This window comes from Centruroides sculpturatus, unplaced genomic scaffold (genome assembly GCF_000671375.1).
Source record: "Centruroides sculpturatus isolate CEXI.00-Female unplaced genomic scaffold, Cexi_2.0 scaffold9, whole genome shotgun sequence".
Taxonomy (NCBI): Eukaryota; Metazoa; Arthropoda; class Arachnida; order Scorpiones; family Buthidae; genus Centruroides; species Centruroides sculpturatus.
Genome location: NW_019384576.1, coordinates 159,811 through 184,560, shown reverse-complemented (window position 1 = coordinate 184,560; position 24,750 = coordinate 159,811). Strand labels below are relative to the sequence as shown.

The window sequence follows — 24,750 nt, the reverse complement described above, 5'->3', positions numbered from 1 at the left end:
TAAGAATCAGTTTCTAAATTGTATCTTGACTCATTAGAGAACATAACATGACTCACTGATTCTGCATTCAGAGATGATGCTCACAGCACCAGTAAAGATGGGCTCTCCTATGGGAAAGACTGATCATTGGTCATCTAGCATAAAGCCCTTTCTCTGTAAGTCATCTATATATAGTTTGCCTCAATACCAATAATGTTCCAACGGTAGCATCAAGCTCACAAAACAGCTGTCTAGTTGTCATCTGAGGTGCAAGGCAGTTAAAGCAAGTTGACAGTTTTATGAGCTGTTGTTGATCTTAGTTGACCTTGTCCTGCTCTTCTGGTAATGGTTCCTGTTTCTTAGAATTTTTTCTGTAGAATACACATCACTTTTCTGGACACCTGCAGCTATCAGCTATCTGACTACCTCCACTTTGGACTGGCCTGCCTCAAGTCTACTGATTTCCCCTTCATCTCAAGGCATCATCAAAATGACAATAAAATGTCAAAATTTTTATCAAAATTTGATTGGCCTGAGCACAGTCACTAGTCAAAACACAGGTTTACAGAACTCCATATTTCCTTTTTCTTTGTTTGAGAAAAAACATTACAAGTATAAATTTTATTATTTTTTCAACTTTTATATCTTCTTCTGCATTAATAAGAATACAGTAGAGCGTCGATTTTCCGAAAGTCAATCATCCGGAAGAATTCCAGTCGGCAAATTTAAATTTTAGCCAGTGCTGTGGCGCTTCAATCTTTGGCTATGTCTTGGGCTACTCAAATATTTTACGTTTTTGATACTAAATTAACATCTGAAGTATAATTTTTTATTGTTTTTATATTTTTCAATATATTTATTTTGTTTGTACAAAATAAAAAAAATTTTTTAACGATACAATAGTCTTTGTTAGGCTTAACATCGACAAAAATTCAACGCGAAGTGACATGCAACGGAAAAAATTTTAACATCGGATGCGTTAAACTATTTTTTCGTACATAAATCGGTTATCCGAAATATCAGTTATACGAACAACCCCAGTCCCCAATTGATTCAGAAAATCGACGCTCTACTGTATAACTATCTATAAAAAAAATCCAGCAATAAGTTACTTAACTTTCCCGGCAACATTTAAAATTTTGATTGCACCATCTGTAACCATATTTTATTTAAAAAACTGTATGTTTTTAACTAAAATTAAACTTTGCAAAAAGCTTAATTTTGAGACTAGGAATGGGTTTTATAAAAAATTGTAAATGCTAATAACAAAGAAAATTGTCATGAAGTCTGACCCTACTCAAGATATGACACAACTCCCTCTATCTCACCACTCCTTGACCTATAACCACCAGAATTTAATAGCATCAATCTCCTAATACACAAACCCACCTGCAAAATTGAAGAAATTTTCAACAAAAAGCATAGTTATTAAGCTTCAAAGAGAGTGAACAAAATTGTGCCTCCCACACACACACATACACATCCATACATACAGAAAAAACCTCTAAATTTTTTTGCATTTCTCATGTTTAAAGGTTTAAAGTCCAAAAATATAAAAATCTTTTGAGGGTAATTTTTTGACCAATCACCATACTTTTCCTCTGTTATATGTAACAGAGCCCAGAAAGTAACACAGACCTGCCACAATGAAAAATTCTGGTTAGTACTGTCTTGTTCTGTTTTAGACATGTATTAATAAAGATTGAAAATAAATCATGCTGATGAGATAGTATTAATGAGAGATAAAATGATTCAAAAATGTATAAATTCTAATAAATGGAAATACATTAGTGAAACTTTTACTACATAAATAATAGTAATAATCAGTAAAATTTTAAAGAATCTGTGTGAATGAAAACTACAAATAAATGACAAAAGATCTGAATATGTAACAAAAATGTAATATTTAGGTATAAAGATTAACAGCAATAATAAAATGGTCACAAGTAAAACAAATAATTCTAATAAAATAAATGAAATTTAAATAATGTTAAGTGAAATAAAAGAAAACAATAAGAATTAAAAACCAAGAATATAATATTTAATGTTAAGATTAATATAACACTAACATTCGAATTGTGAAATCAACACTGAAACAAAAACATTTGACTGATTAAGGAAACCATCAATATGAAAATTAACTGTGTAATTATAATAATAAAAAGAACATAGGATTAATTTTAATCTCTCATGAACTGTATTATAACAGCACTTAAGTACACTTAATAAATTGCATTTTTTCATATTCATTGAATTTACAAAGCAAAACTAAATTACTTACATTCTTTGGAATTTTAACTTCTGATTTCTTAGCAATATATTTTGCATTCTTAACTTTTGAAGACTGAGTGAAAATTGTCTTTTGTTTCTCTTTAATTACAGTAACTTTTCTATTAGTCAACTTTTTAGGACCAGTACATGATTTACTCTTTGAAACTAAAATGTAAACATTGTCATTTAATATGAGTCTTCCTCATAAATATTTTATTGAAATTTTAAAATATATACTTATATTTAATAAGTAAGAAATATGTTAAGATAAAAACTCTGAAAAAGAATAATCAACTGTAAAAATTTTATTGAATATATCAATAATTACTTTTTAAAACAATACACATTAACACAAATTATTTTTAACTAATATAAGCAACAATTAGATGAAATTACAAGCTAAAAATTAAAAAATATTTCAATTTATTTTAAATTTTAAAATATTATTTTAATATTAGATTTTTAACACCTTAATTTTTAATTAATACAGTAGAACCAGGTTAACAGGGATAACTTGAACTGGGATAACTCGAACTTGCATTTAGTCAAAGTCATTTTCTTTCCACAAGTGTCTAGCATACAGCTTTAAATATTAAATCAAACTGATTAACTCGAATTTCTCAAACCATTTAACTTGTATTGTGTTTTGATACAGTATTTTCATAAAATCTCCGAAATTTTAATTTAAATAAAATAATTAACATTCATCTATTGAATAAACTAATCAGAAACTTTTTGTAAAGTGAAGAAATCATGCACGACTGAAGATAAACATCGTGTCATGACACTGGGCAGAGTCCAGACAGCATGCATGACAGATACTGTAACTGCCATTCAAACCTACTTGTTTTTGGTTTTATTTGATTTCTGATAAATTTTAACAACTAGCTGATATAATAAATGTACTTTTGATAACTTAATTTGAAAAAAATTATCATTATTCAATTCTATGTAAACATTTTAACTTTTCCAGCAAAATTTAAAAATATAACAATTGTAAAGAGTGATATGTTTATGATAAAAAATAAAAACGAGAGCAATTTAAGAACCAAAATATCACAATTAAAAAAATTCCATGCTAAACACTTAGGAGTGAATGGATTGACCATTCAGGAAAGCATTTCTTGATAACTTACTTAAATTAATTAATGTCCTATTATCTGTAGTGTGAGAATTCGGATGCAGTACACCAAGTGTGAAAATTCACACTTGGTGTACTGCATCACATCGAAGGTGACTTTAATTGTCTGAAGAAGGACTCCCCTCACACCAGGGGATTGTTCCAGTCTCACATAGATGTAAGGTATAGAGAATAACCAAAAGGTCACCGACGAGACTAAAACAAAATCCAATGATCCCCTCTAAGGCCAAGCAAACCGATGAGAAAGTCGATATAAATGACCAAATAAGGCAATGATTTTTCTAAGGGGGTGAGATGTAGTCTGACATGAGTCATCTCACGTCAATAAATCAGGGAGTTTGGCAAATTTATGATGGGAAGATGTCAATTATTGGAAGGAAAGGATGACAATAACATAAACACAGCTATACGCAAGCTGAGCTGGCAATTGCATCAGATTTTCTTCCCCCATGATTCCTCTCCGAAATAAGTATAAAAAGGGGTCAAATTTGCACCTCCGGGTGGATAGCCGAAGAGGACCCTGCCAAGGCAACACCCTCAGTGGACAGCTGAAGAGGACCCCGCCAAAGCAACACCCCCAGCGGACAGCCAATGAAGACCTCTACAGTCGGAGATCAACAGAGCATACACCCTCTTCGGACATAGCCAAGCGGACATCCAGGGACCCCAGTTCCATACTGGCATACCGTCCATCGCTCCATACCGCCATCCAAGGGAACTTTGATTAGAAACAGCTGATCTCAGTGCGTCATCCCAACGCCCTCTAAGAATCCTACAAGGTAAACCCTTGCCCGAATGTTCTCTCTCTCGATCTTCAGTTTAGGTTAGAACATAGATATAGAATAGATTCCTTTTATCATTTACACGTGTGTCGTTTATGCTTTTTCGTTCAATATGTATAATCTCGTAGTTGTTTATTAAATGTGTTGTTATTGTTCAACCTGTGTAGTTATTGGGACACCTTGTCATGACCTCACGACCTCTCCCCACTCGATTTGCCCTCCTAAGCCATCCGACAAACCGAGAGCAGATTTTACCAACCCGTGCAGAGTAAGTGGTCATTAGGGATCATCCCTGGAGCCCCCTGCTACCTCACAGTAGTGTTGCAGCACAATGCTTCAGCATACAAGTGGTCACATGAGTCAAATATTATTAGTGTTTTGCACTGCAATAATTTTGTGATATTTTAAGTACTTTTCGTATAAAAATATAGAGGAATCATATAAATTTATAGTTCTTTTAGTATTGTGTACCTCCAAATTAAAATATCATGAAATATTGGCTGAGAGAAAAAGTTTTGAAAAAAAAAAAAAATGTAGCAAGTTTTTAAAATGTTTCTGGTGACAAGGAGACTGAAAAGGCAGATATCAAAAAATTGTTTTTGGTGTCTCTATTTGCTGTTTTATTTATAATCATTAAAAATTTCAGGGGTTCAACATTTTTCATTAAGGTGAAAAGGGTTCTGCAATAAAAATAAGTTAAGAACCACTGATATAATACAACTATGAAAACATAAAATAAATTACAATAAAATATAACATATAATCCAAAAAAATTATAAAATTCGATAGAGTCAGAAATTTTCTCTTTTGTTTCCTTCTTACATAAATGTAAAAATACGAAAAAATTTAATATTTTTCTTTTTCTTCTGACTTTCGGATAATATATAACTTCAATTTTTTAAAAATATCAAGCCAATAATGACTATAAAATTTCCAAAAAAGACACACTTCGCTATAATTATGCAGAACAATAATGTAAATTTAAATACTGGAATGTTAACAGCGGAATGCTGGGAATTTTTTGTTAACCATATAAGTGGCTATATATTGTAAAGTCTTTGTAAATCCGCACTTAAAATGTAAATTTTAATATTGGCGGTAGACTATCACACAGCTTTAGCCAATGATTTCACTTTATTCTATTACTATAGATGCATTTCGGTCCTTTTATGTAAACTTTTGTATTTTATAGTACTGAAGAGGGACCTTTTTTAGAAAAGGACCGAAATGCATCTATAGTAATAGAATAAAGTAAAATCATTGGCTAAAGCTGTGTGATATTCTACCGCCAATATTAAAATTTACATTTTAAGTGCGGATTTACAAAGACTTTACAATATATATATAACAGCAGTCATAAGAAATTTAATTAAAATTCATATAAGTGGCTCTTCAATAAGTTGACTGTTAGAACGCACTTTGTGTACTGTAAGCCCCACTGAAGAGGCCATAGGCGAAATGCATTTGGGAAGCTTGTTAGTAATAATGTAAATAAAAGTTTTTTCTCTGCAAATTATTTTCTTTTTTATACCTTTATAACTCTTTTTTGGAAATTTTATAGTCATTATTGGCTTGATATTATTTAAAAATCAAAGTTATATATTATCCGAAAGTCAGAAGAGAAAGAAAAATATTAAATTTTTTCATATTTTTACATTTATGTAAGAAGGAAACAAAAGAAAATATAACATAACATTAACCACAAAGAAGATATGAATGTCCTGTGTATATTTTATTGAGTTATAAAACATCTTCCAACTGAAATTAGAGGAAATGCCAGAAATAAGAATTCATACCTTAAAACAGGCTCCAGCACAAATTTTAATGAAACAAATGTTTCCAACCTAAGTTGATAGGTCTTCAACAGTTGAACATTTGAAAATATAACATTTAAATAGAAAGAACATTCAAATACAAAATAGAATAAATATAAAAATTTACTTAGAAGAAAAATTGAAAATAAACATAATCTAAATATATAAAATTACTTGTCCTGACTGACTGTCAGTCATCAATTCATCATTGCCCAGAGCAGACCGCTGAACCTAGAGGTGAAATTTGGTACACAGTTAGAGTACGTCATGGAAACACACACTAAGAAGGGATTTTTCGAAATTCCCCAATGGAGGGAGAGAGAGAGCATTAAGGTTTAACCTAATGAATGGCTTCTATTGTACTATTTTAGATGCAATTTTTTGTTTTCAACAACATTTAGTCTTCATTAAGTACTTAGGTGTATTAAATTGATAACATTTCAAACATTGTTATAAATATTTTTATATATTTCAATTTTTTAACCAAACGTTCAAACAGTTTTAAATTCAAATTTGTTATTGTATATTGGTTCAGTTATAGAACGATTGTAAACGTTCCAGAAAATTGATCAAATTGAAAATAGTTCATTTGATTCTCAGCAATTCTCATCATTCTCAGTGGTAGGTGTTATATAACAATTACTATGGTTGTTGAAATACTGAATATAAATGGGGATTGCTTACAAAACCTCCGCAGGAGAAGTCACGGGTAACAGCTAGTTAATAATAAAACAGCATTAAAATAACAAAATAGGAAATTAATAAATAAATAATTAATAAGAATGTGAAAGTAATAAAAATATTAAAAGCTTATCCAAACTTTTAATGATGTAATTTAGTCCATCTCTCTACTATTTTAGAAACAATTATATCTTATTCTTATTTCCAATACTATTCCAGAATTTTTATCATATCTTTTTTCTTCTTATTACAATAAACTTCTCTTTCATTAATCTTGAAATAAACATTGAATAAATAATTATTCTTGAAATAATATTAATGTTATCCTATAAACATCCATCACATGCTCTTTTTTTTTTTTTTAATTTCCTCAATATAAAATGATTTCTGTTGCATGGTGATCATGTTAACTTAATTAAGTTTTCTTTAACTGCATATATTTATTTACATATTATCAATTTAAAATTTTAAACAATCTCAAAACTAAAAACTAATTTAAATAGTATTAAATTTTAGAAAATTTACCAAAATTACATATCTTACAACTGTCAATTGTAAAGAATATAATTAACTGAAAACAGATAATAAAATATCTTACAAAGGGAAAGCATGACCTGGGAAATTCACTTTGGGATGAGACTTGGTATATAGGTAGTACTCCTTTAGTGTGTTCAACCCTCAAAAGAAGAAAGTGCAATGGCCAGCCAATTTTGAGAAAAAGGCTTTAAAAATTCGAGCTCAGCTTATATATTAATAAGTTTTGCTAGTTTGGCAGCCTCTGAGCAGCTCAGTTGATACTGTTCTTGGCTAGTACCAAGTCGTTAAGGGTTCAAATCTCGGTCTCGATTATTATTTATTATTTTTTTCTTTCTTTCTTTCTAAAAATTTTTTAAAATAAGTATTTTTAATCTATNTAAACATTATTACGGTTTCAATATGATATAAAATATGGTATAAAATTACTTCAGTTTCATAAGGATTTTTATTCTTAGGAATAAATGTGCTAATCATTACAAAAACAGTAGTAAATATTACGGTAGAAAACAAACACTGCTTGTCAGATATACCCGATAGCCACATTACGTAATTCCGGTATATATTATATATAATAAACACTGTAATTATCACTGTTTTATATGGCAGATATAACTATTAATTTATTTGTTTCTTATACATTAACATGATAAACAATTGGTTTTTCTGTCACAACTTAATGCATATGAAGACACTAGGCATTTTTGACATCATTCTAAACTTCGAATTATGAAGAAATACATCCTGAGTTATTACAAAAATTGTAACCATATGCAAATAATGTAGATACTCGTAACAACCACCAGAGGGACAGAAGCAGTTTAAAAAGTGGATAAAAATGAAAATGGTGAAGAATTTCTTCGTGTTTTTAATTGTAAAAGTGTCAGAAACCTACAAGAAAAGGCTGACACTTGATCTTTTTTAACCTTGTGATGTTTTTTTTTTTTACCAATTTTTACTTGTGTTTAATAAGAGTTCTTCAAAACAAATTTTTTAAGACTTACTTTTGTAGTAGTGTAAAAAGGATAAAGATGGATTCAAAAGTTATTTTGACTTTTTGTAAATAGTCTAAACTTCGGATTCGAAAAATAAAAGTGTTAAGTAACAATGGAAGTGTTACGTAACACTTCCATTGTTACGTAACAATGGAATTGTTAAGAGAAAGCGACGTGCAAACGCAGATGCAGATTTTCGTTTCTGCGGGAAATCGAACATTTTTTAACCCATCTAAAAATTCTCTAATTTGTCTGGAAACAAATAGACCCAATTCTTGCATTCTGTGAAAACTGGTAAGGTTGACTGTAACGTAATAATCTTTATCTTAGTTATCGTTACTTTTGCCCGAGCAACGCCGGGCCCCCTGCTAGTATTCAAGATTTCAACAACCATAGTAATTGTTATATAACACCTACCGCTGAGAATGAAATGAAATGTTTTTACTATATATATATATATATATATAAAAATGGACATGTATGTCCCTATATTTCACTTTTCTGCCAAAACTACACATCGCACATGAATGGTGTTTGTATGTGGTAGTAGCCCCAAGTCTCCATTCGTGCACCAGGGGGTTGTGTCTCGATAGCTATAAGGGTGTGGGAGATATGAGACTGAAAGTGGTTGAAAGTGGCGTTCTATTTCAAATGTTTTGTTCGAATTTAATTTGAACAATATTCAAATTAAATTCGAACATAAAATTCGAATATTGGTTCAATTATAGAACGATTGTAAACGTTCCAGAAACATTGAAAATAGTTTGTTTAACTGGACATGAACAGGAGACGTTCAGAAATAGAATCAGGACCAGGTCTCTAATTACTTTGGAAACGGGGGACCTAATTCTTGCATTCTGTGAAAACAGGTAAGATTGGCTNGAAATTTTATAGTCATTATTGGCTTGATATTATTTAAAAATCAAAGTTATATATTATCCGAAAGTCAGAAGAGAAAGAAAAATATTAAATTTTTTCATATTTTTACATTTATGTAAGAAGGAAACAAAAGAAAATATAACATAACATTAACCACAAAGAAGATATGAATGTCCTGTGTATATTTTATTGAGTTATAAAACATCTTCCAACTGAAATTAGAGGAAATGCCAGAAATAAGAATTCATACCTTAAAACAGGCTCCAGCACAAATTTTAATGAAACAAATGTTTCCAACCTAAGTTGATAGGTCTTCAACAGTTGAACATTTGAAAATATAACATTTAAATAGAAAGAACATTCAAATACAAAATAGAATAAATATAAAAATTTACTTAGAAGAAAAATTGAAAATAAACATAATCTAAATATATAAAATTACTTGTCCTGACTGACTGTCAGTCATCAATTCATCATTGCCCAGAGCAGACCGCTGAACCTAGAGGTGAAATTTGGTACACAGTTAGAGTACGTCATGGAAACACACACTAAGAAGGGATTTTTCGAAATTCCCCAATGGAGGGAGAGAGAGAGCATTAAGGTTTAACCTAATGAATGGCTTCTATTGTACTATTTTAGATGCAATTTTTTGTTTTCAACAACATTTAGTCTTCATTAAGTACTTAGGTGTATTAAATTGATAACATTTCAAACATTGTTATAAATATTTTTATATATTTCAATTTTTTAACCAAACGTTCAAACAGTTTTAAATTCAAATTTGTTATTGTATATTGGTTCAGTTATAGAACGATTGTAAACGTTCCAGAAAATTGATCAAATTGAAAATAGTTCATTTGATTCTCAGCAATTCTCATCATTCTCAGTGGTAGGTGTTATATAACAATTACTATGGTTGTTGAAATACTGAATATAAATGGGGATTGCTTACAAAACCTCCGCAGGAGAAGTCACGGGTAACAGCTAGTTAATAATAAAACAGCATTAAAATAACAAAATAGGAAATTAATAAATAAATAATTAATAAGAATGTGAAAGTAATAAAAATATTAAAAGCTTATCCAAACTTTTAATGATGTAATTTAGTCCATCTCTCTACTATTTTAGAAACAATTATATCTTATTCTTATTTCCAATACTATTCCAGAATTTTTATCATATCTTTTTTCTTCTTATTACAATAAACTTCTCTTTCATTAATCTTGAAATAAACATTGAATAAATAATTATTCTTGAAATAATATTAATGTTATCCTATAAACATCCATCACATGCTCTTTTTTTTTTTTTTAATTTCCTCAATATAAAATGATTTCTGTTGCATGGTGATCATGTTAACTTAATTAAGTTTTCTTTAACTGCATATATTTATTTACATATTATCAATTTAAAATTTTAAACAATCTCAAAACTAAAAACTAATTTAAATAGTATTAAATTTTAGAAAATTTACCAAAATTACATATCTTACAACTGTCAATTGTAAAGAATATAATTAACTGAAAACAGATAATAAAATATCTTACAAAGGGAAAGCATGACCTGGGAAATTCACTTTGGGATGAGACTTGGTATATAGGTAGTACTCCTTTAGTGTGTTCAACCCTCAAAAGAAGAAAGTGCAATGGCCAGCCAATTTTGAGAAAAAGGCTTTAAAAATTCGAGCTCAGCTTATATATTAATAAGTTTTGCTAGTTTGGCAGCCTCTGAGCAGCTCAGTTGATACTGTTCTTGGCTAGTACCAAGTCGTTAAGGGTTCAAATCTCGGTCTCGATTATTATTTATTATTTTTTTCTTTCTTTCTTTCTAAAAATTTTTTAAAATAAGTATTTTTAATCTATATATATATATATATATATATAAATGGACGTGTGTGTACCTATATTTCACTTTTCAGCCAAAACTACACATCGCACATGAATGGTGTTTGTATGTGGTAGTAGCCCCAAGTCTCCATTCGTGCACTATAGTGGTTGCGTCTCGATAGCTATAAGGGTGCGGGAGATATGGGGTTGAAAGTGGTTGACTTTGAAGATGTGTAACAATGGAAGTGTCAACAATAGAAGTGTTAACAATGGAAGTGTTAACAATAGAAATGTTAACAATGGAAGTGTTGAGTAACAAAGGAAGTGTTAATATAAAGCGGCATGCAAGATTTACAGGCGGTTTTTTGCGCTTTTGCGGGAAATCGAACATATTTTTATGCTCATGTAAAAATTCTCTGGAAACGTCTGGAAACGGGAGACCTAATTCTTGCATTTTGTGAAAACGGGTAAGATTGGCTATAATGTAATTATCTTAATCTTCACTATCGTTACTTTTTAAAAACCCAGCGAAGCGGGTCCTTGCAGCTAGATTCTAGATTACTTAGAAAAACAGTCTTTTATATATATAAAAAAACTATATTACATACAAATGTACGAACAAATAAAAACCCAGCGAAGCGGGTCCTTGCAGCTAGTATATTATAAATATTAAAATTTTATATAATAATACAAAATGATAAGTATATTATTAATAACAGTTATAAATAATTAGTTATTATAATTATTTTTATCATTTACATAGTTAAATATATTTACAAATTTTACAACATTCTATAAAAATAGACAAAAAATTTTCAATTGAACTCTGCAAAACCAGTGTTGACCTGACAAAATTTATGTGGATACTAGAGAGCAGATATTATTTTATTGACAAAAAAGGTGAATACAAAGAAGGTTCCTTACTATAAACGGACCAATGGAACAACAGTTTTTGTTTTTTATTCTATTGTATCAAATTTTTCGAAGGTTACTACTGTTATTAATTTACAAATTCGGAGACAACGTGTCAGTTTACTTTTGGATTTCACAGAGATCATAGTGTTCCATGATATATCACTCCATAATACAAATAGTTTCAATATTTTACAGTAAAATGTCTGTGAATGAAGATACTATCAGTCTACCAGCAGTTGATTATAAAACTGCTCAAGAATCGATAAATAGTGATAGTTTAAAAGTGAAATTAACAGATGCATTTGAATACTGTAAAAGTTTACTTGCTGAAAATAATTTAATTGCATTGGAATGTTCTGCTTCAATTTCTGATGAAGCTATGTTGATGTGTGAGGAAATTTACAAAAATACTGTGCATATGTTAACTGAAAAAAGTTTTGTAAGCAATAAAGAGCTTATTCATGCTAATGAAGTACGTAAAGAAGTATTTTTGAGAAAGTTAAAGCTGGTATCTCATCCGATGAGTATGAGCCTGAAGAAAAGAAAAAAAGGGAAGTAGAACATATTCCTTTGGATTATAAAATCAAAATCGTTAACATTGCAAAAAAACATCCTATATGGAATTTGAAAACATTGCAAAAAAATGGATGTAGTTGATAAAAAAAAAAAAAAAAAAAAAAAAAAAGAGTATTTATCCAAATGGGAAGAAGAAATAAAAAAAAGGAGGTAATAAGTTTGATAAATATGCAATTATTGATTCTTGGACACATGATCATTTTGTTGAAGCCAGACAGAATTAACAACAAGCAACTACTAGAAACTTGCAGCAGTGGGCTCTATCTGCTGCTGGACAGTTTGGAAATTTTGAATTTAAAGCTTCTGAACAATGGGAAGAAATTTAAAAGCACTAATAACATACGTCAACAAAAAATAATAAAATTTGTTTTGCAAAAGGAAACAGCAACTTCAGAACAATTTTTGGATTCTGCAGCAACCTTTCAGAAGCAGGCACAATTAATACCTACATTTAATAAAAACTTCATCATTGATACTGACCAGACAGGTATGTTGATATAACAAAACTTAAAATTATGCTCAATTTTAATTGTACACTTATCCATTTTATATATCTCATGCTATTATTGTTTTTAGAGTGCCATTTTATATAACTCATGCTATTATTATTTTTAGGGTGCCAGTACCAATCTACTTTTAATAGGACTCTTGCAGAAAAAGTAGCAAAACTGTATTTGTTAAATGACACAATATGAATAAGTGACACATTCATATACAGCACAATATGCACTCACCTTATCTGGAAAACTATTACCTCAGGTATTTGTATGTCTTCAAGAACCAACCAGTAAATTTGGTTCAAGAGTGCAGAAAACGGTGGAAGAATACGCACAAAAATATAAAAATATTATATCATCATCTCAAAGTCCGGAAAGATTATGACAGAATTATATATTGAATTCCTTCAAAACTGTTTAAAACCTTACGTGGGAAAAGAACAGTTTCTTCTACTTATCGACTCTTGGGGAGGACAAATAAAACCTGAATTATACGATGACAATGAATTACCTACTTGTACGTTAAATTGATTCCTCCAAAGTGTACTCCTCTCGTTCAACCTTGTGATGTCTATTTTTATAGACAGATAAAAAATCTAATCAAAAATTTTCAAAATTCTGCTTATTTAATCGAACAAAATCAAGAAATAAATTCTCAAAAAGAGTGTATTAAAATACAATCAATAGTTCATCATTGTCATTGCCGATTTTTAATAAAATGATTAGATATGCTTGGTATGCTGAAGACAGAAAAATATTCATGAATGTGAATGAAGTTTGTTTTCCAACTGATCCTCTGAATGAACATTACTCTTGTAAGCATTTGTCGTTTATTTGTTGTGCTAGATGCCAAAAAATGTATTGTTTACCATGCTTCTATGATAATTATCATTCAGGTTTTATATGTAATAAAAAATATATGTAAAAGTAACAAATAACACAATCTAAATGTTTTACTTCCTATAATAGCCATTTATAACTATTATTATTAATATACTAATTAATTATTTTGTATTATTATAATTAAAATGACATGTAATATGTATTAAACATTTTTTTTTTGGATGAAATGGCAGTAACCAAGAACACTATTGACTGAGCTGCTGAGAGGCTGCCAACCTAGAAAAACTTATTAGTACAAAAGCTGAGCTTGAATTTTTAAAGGGTTTTTTTTCTCAAAATTGGCTGGCCATTGCACTTTCTTATTGAGGGTTGAACACTCTAAAGAAGTACTACCTATATACCAAGTCTCACCCAAAGTAAATTTTCCAGGTTATGCCCTCCCCTTGTTAGATCATTTCTAGTTACATTTTTTGATTGTTTAATTATATGAGTTGCTTATTATATCTAATATATTGCCACTATTTCTCAGCCTTAATGACAAACTCATTTTTAAAAACTCATTTCAGTTTAAAATAATAAACTAGATTTGTCCAGCATTTTCAATATAATTTTATTTAATATGAAACAATAAGGAGAACTGGTTTACGATATTATAATGTTTTTGACTGACCTAGTCATTTTTCCAAACAACAAATCCTTGCTCTTTAGCCAGTGGAAAAAACATTTTCATGCATTGCCTAGCTCTGTCTGGTAACCTAATACAGTATAAGGGCATTAGGTTACCAGATATACGAAATATTATAGCACATATCTATGATAATACTAGCTGTTACCCGCGACTTTGCCCATGGAGGTTTTCAAACATTTGGTTAAAAAATTGAAATATATAAAAATATTTATAACAATGTCTGAAATGTTATCAATTTAATACACCTAAGTACTTAATGAAGACTAAATGTTGTTGAAAACAAAAAATTATATCTAAAGTAGTACAGTAGAAGCCGTTCTTCCAGTTAAGCCTTAATGCTCTCCCTCTCCCCCCACTGGGGAATTTCGAAAAATCCCTTCTTAGTGTGTGTTTACATGACGTACCCTAACTGTGTACCAAATTTCACCTCTTTAGGTTCAGTGGTTTGCTCTGCGTGATGATGAATCAGTGACTCAGTCAGTCAGGACAACTAATTTTACATATTTAGATTTACAGAATAAGAAGTGGACAGGAACATTACTCCACAGTTCACTTGTGACTCAGTAGTAAACAAATTCTTTGAGAATTACTATCCTAAGCTATCTATACATTTTAAGCAATTGCTGTCTGAAAAATTATCTAATAATAATCATCACATGTTAAATCACTTACTAGGACCTGTAATTTTTGCTTCTTGCTCTTGTTTTTCTTCATTTGAAACATTATCATTTTCAACAATTTCTTCAGAAGCATTTCTACAGTAAATAATATATATATTTTAATTAGTAGCAGAAGAATAAAGAGAATAAAGTTAAAGATAGATGTATTTTTATTAAATTAAATCAAATCAAATCAGAGAATTATATATTTCCTGAAATTACTCAAATCAGCAAACGGAGAAAGTACTAGCTTTCATGTTATATAGCCACAATTTTAACTAAACAAATTTTTGCTATAACATGATTTGGAAACCAAGTAGACATGGAATTAAATCTTATGCTTGCATCTACAGTTTGACTAGTGTTGCCACCTTTTCCAAATCAGTGACCCGGAAAGCAGGCCAGATTTGTTCGAACAGAAGTTCCTGACGCATACACAATGCCATTTTACAATGCAAAGAATAACGTGCATGCCGGTTCTAAATCAGTTACAGTTAGGGACTAGGGAGTTGCATAGGAGTAACATAAGTAATCTAAATTCAGAAACAACAGGTACAGATGATTTAGACTTAGCTTTATTGGATATTGGAGACATGTACGATTGTACATGCAAAAAAAAAATAATAAAAAAAAAGGTTGATAGGTTCCACGCCACATGTCAGTGTAAACAGACTAACACGGCAGACTTGCAGTTCTTTTGCTGTTAAAATAGTGTAAATTTCTAAAAATATTTGCAAGAACTTTGTTTCATCGTAATTTCACAATTTCTATGAAATTCCTGGACAAAATTAATAGTCCACCCGGACAGCGAGTCAATTCCTGGACTGTCCAGGTGAAAACACTAAATTTGACATACCATTTGACACAACAGTTATAACACATTGGTGTTATAACTGTTTAGTGTTTTGCAGCTTCAGAATATGAAGTATTGTGCAATACGTGGTAGGATCCAAAAGTTCAGGGACTGCAGTAATGTATGACAACAAAAGCTGTATTTGAAGTTACAGCGTATGAAATTGATTCTATCAAACCATTCCTACGTGTTCAGGTTGGTTTCACCCATGTGATTAAACCACGAGCGCTATTGTTTTCCTTTGGAGATAGTTACCTTTGTTTTGAGACGTAATAAAAATGGAGTTTCAAGAACAGCGCTACAACATAAAATTTTGTCAGCGTTTAGGTAAAACACCTACAGAGACTTTAAAATTGCTAAGAAAGGTGTATGGTGATTTTACCATGGCAAAATCAAAGGTATACAAATGGTTTTAAAGAGGGCCAAGAATCCACCGCAGACGCTCTGGCTGACCTTCGACTTCATAGAATGAGAAAAATGTTGAGTTTGTCTCTCAATGTGTTCGCAAAGATCATCGCCAAACCCTTGAAAAAATTGCTGCAGCTACTCACTTATCAAAGACTAGTTGCCAGCGTATTTTAATGGAAGATCTTAACATGCACTGAGCAAAGGGAAAGTCATGATGGAGATGTTTTTTGATTCTCAAGGAATTGTTCATTCAGAATTTATTCCCGAAGGCAGAACAGTAAACAAGGAGCATTATCTAGACATTTTATGTCGTTTGAGGGAATCCATTCGTTGTAAACGGCCACAGATCTGGCAAAGTGGAGACTGGTACCTTCTGCATGACAATGCACATGCACATCAGTCCCAAATGGTCACACAGTTTCTCGCCAAAACTCAAATTAATGTGCTTCCACACCCCGCCTATTCATCAGACTTAGCCCCATGTGACTTTTATTTGTTTCCATCAATGAAAAAGCATTTGCAGGGATGCCATTTTGTGTCATCAAATGAGATGAGAGCAGCATCACAGAAGGCCTTACGGAAGGTTTCAAAAAATGGCTTCCAGCAGTGCTTCCAGAAGTTATACGAGTGCTGGCAAAAGTGTATCGTTGCCCAAGGTGATTACTTTGAAGGTAGTTGTGCATCGGCAATATAAACTTTTTAAGGTAAGGAATTTTAAGCCAAGTCCCTGAACTTTTGGATCGTACTACATATATTAAAATTGCAAGACCATGAATTCACAATTTCTTTTAAATTATTAATTATAGAGTTCTTAAGCTAAACAATACAGCATTAATAGATAACGAACATATCACAGCATTAGATTTTAAATCACTTTACCCTTCACTTTTAAATCACTTTATATATATAAAACCCTGTTTCATGTTTTTGCGCATTAAGAGATTTTTATTATTAAAAGAAATAGGATCTAGTGCAGGCATGGCCAACATATGGCCCATCTAATGAATTTATGTGGCCCGTGATCAATCTTTGGTACTGAAGTCCGAATAGCTTGATGAAAAGTTCTGATGCATAAAAAAAAAATAAATAAAAGAGGTCAACAACTCACTGTGCATCTAGAGTCAACCTTCCATTACAAATCTAGTAAGTGCAGCGCAGAATGTTGACAAAGCATGACAATGTGAAAAATGTATCTGTAAGCTCTATGTACAATTTAGTCTCTACGGGTTGACACCACAATGAGATCGTGTACCACTTCAAAATCTTCCTAAGGCAGCCTCTAGTTCAGCCCGTGAAAAGAGTTTTCTTTCCAATTCAGCCCGGAGGCAAAAACTGTTGGTCATCCCTGATCTAGTGAGTTGCATCATAAAAATAGTTTAGAACTAATACACATTTTATGCTATACATCGCTTTTTCAAATTCAACAGTACATACTAAGTTTTCTCAAACAGGATCCCGTCTAGTTTTTAAACCCAGTAAATCCCGCGAATTTCTTAAAAGTTCACTTTTTTCTTATTTTGTGTTAAGATTGAGGAAATTTTGCAAATAGAAAGTATAATTAACTCAAACTGTCAGCATACATTTGTATTTATTAATTTTAAACCAACTTATTAGTTTTTTAAATTTTTGCTCATTATGGATGTTACTAATGGCCAATAATTAATATGTAGCTTATTTGTGTCATGACTCTCAAAATTCTTTACTTGTTGGAACCTGTAATATCTGGAATAATTGTGCTTATGCTGTCTTAATTTTTAACCATGCCCAATAGCTTCGATAACGCGTAACACCATGTCGTACGATGTCTGTAAGTACGAAGATTTTCTTCATAAACCTGATGATCAAAGACAAACGAACTGCCAATTATTGGGCTATAGGCTTGATGTTTCTATTAAAGCAGCTGAGGTAGATAAATCAAGAATACAAGAAAGCAAAAGCAGTACTACAATCTCGAAAATGAACTAGAAATCTTCCAGGCGACAGGTGAAAAAACACATAATATCTGTCTTCACTTAAATGCATTAAACATGATTCCATTCACATCAATTAAATTGGAAAGGGCATTCTCGGTAGCAGGATTTTTCATTACAAAAATAAGAATCAGATTGAGTGATTATATACCAAATGTGTGAAATGATAAAGATATTACAGATAGATCAAAACTATGGAATTTATAGCATACCATTAAAGGATGACAGGTTTGACAAGGGTTTATTTCACATTGGAGCCATAAATAGATCTCTTAGAAGCAGGATTAAAGAACACAAATATGATATTGAAAAAGAAAAAAAACAACAGTGCTATCTATATAGTCCTTGAAGCCAGAAATTGAAGCTAAATTGGAACAAGCAGCATTGATTAAAAAGTGTTTTATTAGAGAAGAAACCAAATTTTTAGAGATGTTAGAATTATATAAAACAGTCTTGAAGAGAGAGTGCATTAACATACGAGATGCAAATTCGTTATCATATGCTTGAATATTTTTTTACAATAACCTCGACAAACAATTATTGTAATAATCCAATTAATTAACCCATAGGATGTTAATATAAAATTAAATGGAATACATCAGTTGTAAAATTTAATTAGGTAAAGTTAAATTTTGTAAATTGCAAAAATACTTGAAGTTTGTATTCATATTGAACATAGAATGCAATAGAACATTCTAACTGACATGAAACAGAACAGTAAAGCTGGGGCCATATTCTGGTCACCGTCTCTGGTCTCTCACAACCTGGTCGCTGATTGGCTAATCCAAATGATTAGCCAATCAGTGACCGGCTTGTGAGAGACGAGAGACCAGAGACGGTGACCAGAATACGACCCCTGATCAAAAATGTTTGTGATTTTTAAGATGTTACTGAAATAAAACTAAGGTTACCGAGATGATTTATACACATTTCCAGTTTTAATTTGTTTCTCTCTAACATATAGTTATACACTTGACAAAGAATGAAAAAAAAAAATTAAATTTTCTTAGAAATTTGAAACCACAAGGCCCCTCCGAGGCCTGAAAATCCAACATCTGAACCAGCCCCACTGTCAACAATCTCCAAACATGTTTTGAAAATAAAATTTTTGTGGACTCAAACAAAATTTAGTGTTATATTTTAACATAGACACGATGTCTTCGTTTACTACTGTATTTACCTTAAAAAATAAATAGTGTTAAACATTATTTTGGAAATTCAAGGAGTGATAATCTAATACGCGATCATCATGCAGCTGTAACGTTATCTTTTAATTATCTTCCAGTTAAATTTATTCCATCAATAAAGCAAATTCCATTCGTTTGTATTTAGTTTTTGTTTCATTGATTTCCTAATAAAGTACTTAACGAATATCTTTACATTTATGCACTTATCTATTACTTAAAATCTGTCATTAGAACAATAAGATTATTATTATTCATAATAAATTACTCACTCCGTCTTATAAACTAACTCTCTATCTTCCTTCTCCATTACGTATTGTACCGTTCCCGCGTAACACTTTAAAAATTTAAAAAGCGCCCTCTGCAGTTAAAAAATATGTAAAATAAAATGTTAATTTACAATTTAAAAATAATTTTTTTGATTTAAAAATATGTACTCAAAAAGATCATTTTAAAAATTTTTGCGCCAAAAAATTACGTCATTACAAATGCTCGGTTATAGCACGCGAAAGTTTTCGAACATTTGTCAGTCAATTCGGAATGGCCGAGAGGTCAAGATGGCAGCCTACCGCTCTGGGGATCCGAAATCGCATCCGGACGGGTCGAAAAATCTCCAGGAAATTTTCGGCTGGTGATCAGTCCGGATATGTCGGGCTCTGTTTTTCACCATCCGACCGCCCCATTGTGGGCCTGGCCAAACTCATAACGGGCTTGCTGAGAGCTCTTAGTGCCCAAATGGCGGAAAGAGTTTTAAAAAAAAGTTCGGAAAAATCTCTTCAAAAGATAAGCATAGTAAGAAAACACGTTGTACAAAAAAATATAATTTTTAAAAATAAAAGACGAGTAAATTAAGACACTCTTTCAAAAACCGACTTCGAGCAATTTGCATTAGCAGACAAACAGTAAATCAACAAAGATACATTACTTTAACCAGGGTTAATTCTTTTATTTTCGTAAATTTCAAATTGTTTTCCAAATGCATTTCGCCGTTACAGCCTCATCAGTGGATAATCAAACAACTAGACACCTGTTTCCTTTTTTATACAAAGGAACTTTTCCCAGCATGCATCAACGTTTAGACCGACATTCTGATTTAGTAAATTTGCATATTCTATTATACATAAATGTTCTACCACGCGTCTTTTAAACAAATTTTCCATTTTATACAATATTTTTATCGAACTTCTATTAATTTTACAGTTATAAGTAACACAATGTTGATACCATGGTGACTCTTGTCTTTTTAAACGAATCGCCGCCTCATGTTCTTTTAGGCGTATCTCGAGTTTCCGTCCTGTTTCTCCAACATATGATTTCGCTTGTAAGCAATCACATGATATCTTGTACACCACTCCTGCGACATCAAGCTGATTTCTNCCGACATAGCTATTTCATTCTTCTTTTGTTTTACTTCTTCTTTCGTAAATATAACCAATTGATGTGATTTATCTGCTTTTAATATAGAAAGTTTATTATTATCAAAAAATTTAATTAACCTTTTAGTTTTCTCATTTATTTTTATTGCTTTTTTATCAGATATGAAACCATTTTTACCTTTATATTTTTTCAAATCCTTACTTATATTGGACCTTAACGTCGCCTTGTCCTCGTTGTTTCCAGGAATTTTTTTTTTTTTACGTTGTACAAATGTATAAAAATAAAGCGAACGTCTCAAAAAAAACGGTAGCGGAGTAATTTCTAGCCGAAGGCAATGGAAAATCGACTATATATAATATTTTGAAGGAGTGAACGTGGAAAAGAAGGCCAGGAAGTGAAAGAAAGCAGTTATTACGAATGCTAAAAACCGAAAAACATTGCTACGAATGTTTGACACCAAAGATATAGTTAGGTGGAGGCAGCTCCCACTCAAGCATTTTGATGCCCCGAACAAAAAGACAAATTGCCACCCCCTTAAATTTAATTAGAGAGAAACATGTAATATAAAATTAACAATCAAGTAGTACAAAACAGTAAAAATTAAAATATAACTGTACCTAATTACAAATTGTTAACTAGATGCATTTTTAATTATATTACAAAAAAGTATTACAGTGATACCCCGAACTTACGCGATAGGTGGGACCGAGCGATAACCGCGTAAGTCGGGATATAATTTCGCAATTTGTGTAAAATCCAAGTCGAATGTATGTAAGCTAATAAATGTTCTCGTTAATCTTATCTCGTCTTTTGATTCGTTTACGGTTACAAGAAATCACCGCATAGTCTCTGGAGTCTCCGTAGATATAACAAACACAGAAATAAATAACACAAAATAAATTGTAGCTATGTGTCGATTCCGCGCGACACGTCCGAACAGGTAAGCTGAACAATAGTGTGGGGGGAGTGAGTAATCGAGAGCTGCGCGACGCTCAAACAAAAGACGAATCGACGCGATTTGAAAATCGCGTAACTCCGGGTTTGCGTAAGTCGAGGTATTACTGTATTGTACAATCAAACAAAAAACTTATATTCTATAAAAACTAAAGTACATCAACCATACTAAAATCTAAAGAAACTTTTTTCACACTTTTAGTTCTGCAACCTTTTTTATTAACTTTTTTGAGTTTACTTGATCGGCAGTTTCATACGCAATCACCAAAATGGCCAAACTTAATTATTAAGATGATTTTGCGTGGTGGTGGAACGTAAAAACTTTTTAATTTTTATTTAGAGAAACTCCTTTCCCCCACTACCTACTGTTATTTGGGGTCGGATAACCGAGCTGATCGGTCAAGGTGGCAACCTACCGCTGTGGGGGACCCGGGATCGAATCCGGAACGGGTCAAGGAATTCCTAGGAATTTTTCGGGGATGGTCCGTTCGGATATGTCGGGCCCCGTCCCTCACCACCCGGTCGCCCCATTGTGGGCCTGGCCGAACCCATAATGGGCCTGCTATAAGAGACCCTCTTAGTGTCCACAGGGCGGAAAGAGTATTTAATTAATTAAAAAAACCTACTGTTATTGGTATGATCGGCGGTATTCTTAAGGAGATTCTAAGGTTTGGGAGAAAACTTAACATTGTTGCGTACGCTTTCCGTTTTGCCCAAAAACCCTCTTTTATGATTGTTTTCTTCAGAATTAAGGAATGCAAATAACTTCTTACCATTTAGGCAAAAATAATAAATACGAAAATGTAAATTGCATGGTAATTTTAGCCACAGAAAAAAAAAACAAATATAAATTTCGATTAATTAAGTATTTAACTTATAAATATTTTGTCACATTCACAACCAAAATGCCGCCATTTAGATTTGCCGCCCCCACGGACAAATGTCCGGGTTGTTCGCCCCTAGAGCAGGCCCTGGTGGAGGTCGTTTATCATCGAAAGTACGTAGGTAAGACACTTAAAAAGATTAAAAGAAAAAAAGAAGAGGGCCCAGAATGCACTGCTTTTTTAGCAGTGTACTCTAAGGCTAAATTTGTTGAAATTCGAACGCAATGAAGATGGCTCGAAAAAAATTTTAAAAAACAAAACGTTCGTTTTTGATGACGATAATTACTTTTCACTCTCCGGTATGCGAGCAATGAAAATCAAGCACCTTCTGAAGTGAAGTATAAATTTAAGAAGATAAGAAGAAATCTGAAAAGTCATGCTGTACATTGTCATTTCATCATGAGGTGTATCGAAGCCATTTTCAAAAAAAGTATCCCTAGCAATGGATGACACGCATGGGCGTAGCCAGAGTTTTGTTATGGGGGCCTAGTGGAGGCCAACCTGACACAAAATTGAATTATTTCAAATTATTGTTCATTATTGGGCACCAAGCAAGCCGTTTACCTTTTTTTTAGTATTCAAAACTTTTATTTTAGCTTTAGGTGTTTACAAATCGACTCAACACTTTTTCGGCTGTGATTTCCTGGGGGGCACCAGGTTCCCTGGGAGGGGCCGTGCCCACCCAGGCTCCCCCCTCGCTACGCCCATGATGACACGTACGGTACCAAAACTATTAAACACTAATTATTTTTAATTAGCGTTGTGTCTCCTGTCGTACGATAGGACTACCTCATACCTTTGTCGAGGGAAGTAGTGGCTTATGTAAATTCGAAAGCAGCTCGGAAAATTAATTTTTAGAAAATTTACAAACATATTACGCTGTTGATAGTAGATGTCGTGGAAGAACAAACCTACCTTAAGATATTAGAGAGGTTGAGGCGCACGTATCAGCGCAAAACGTGAACGGCGGATGGTCCGAACGCCGCCATCTGGCAATTCTATACAGTCGATAATGGCGTTCGCTTCGTCTAGAATGGCAAGTATACGATCGACTTAAACTACTACATTTTTTTTGTGTTTGGGGTTAAAATTATGACCTATTTTATTAAAATAACGATTATTTAAGCATTTATGAATAACATTGTACAGCAAGAAACGATTTTAATCCAGAAATTATTTAATTATTCAATTTTTTAGCAAGTGATGTAAAGTGTCGATAAAATTTTTATAGCTGTGTTCATAAAATAGCTTATCATAGTTTTCAGAATGATCAAGCCAATTTGCGAAGAAGAGGAATTTACAGAACGTAATCAACTTCTACAAGAAATAAAGAGTTAAAATATGAGGCCCAGATAACATCTGAGAAATCATCACCACAAGCCATTGCTGGGCAGCAAGTCAGGGATGCAGCAATGACATCTTTAAGAGTATCATCTCCTAAGTTTCCATCTGGTAAATATAAAAACTTAAAAATTATTTACATTATACTTATTATGACAATTGTATAATAGTTATACATTTCTAATTATTTTTAGATGAAGATACCAATGTCACCAAAAAAGTAAAAAAAACCTTCTTCTCTCATACTTACAAAGCAAGCAAGACAAAGAGAATCAGTTGAAACAAGAAGAATTACATTTAAATAAAGAACGACTGAAACTGGAACAAGAAAAATTAGATTTTGAAAAAGCAAAATTTGATTTAGAGAAAAGAGAGAGAGAAGCAAGACTGAACCTAGAGAGAGAGAGAGAAATCTGATTTAGAGAGGAAAGAAAGAGAAGTGTTATTACAAATACTTTTAAAAACTTTGAATAAAAATTAAAGAAAAATTGTTACAAAATTGAATAAAAATTTTTATTATAAAATTGAAAAAATTCTTTATTTATTTATTGATTACATTCTAAGTATTCGTCCAATTTGGGGGGTAAACAATTAAAATAATCTGATGTTGCACTACCATATAAGCAAGTGTGACAATTTGTAAGTAGTGCACCAACAATATACAGTTTACCGACAGGCTGAAGAAACAATTTCAATTTT

General features: G+C 31.6%; 1 protein-coding gene across 1 annotated transcript in view; it reads right to left on the bottom strand.

Annotated features, from left to right (window-relative positions):
* Window positions 1–19,846, bottom strand: part of LOC111624358 (uncharacterized protein DDB_G0284459-like) — a 46,294-nt gene extending 26,448 nt beyond the window's left edge. The window contains exons 1-3 of the mRNA XM_023367186.1: window positions 19,768–19,846; window positions 15,094–15,176; window positions 2,261–2,415 (exon numbers count right to left, since the gene is read on the bottom strand). Coding sequence (XP_023222954.1) covers window positions 2,261–2,415; window positions 15,094–15,176; window positions 19,768–19,805 — 276 coding nt within the window. The 5' untranslated portion in view covers window positions 19,806–19,846. The remainder of the gene's footprint in view (window positions 1–2,260; window positions 2,416–15,093; window positions 15,177–19,767) is intronic.
* Window positions 19,847–24,750: the final 4,904 nt, after the last annotated feature.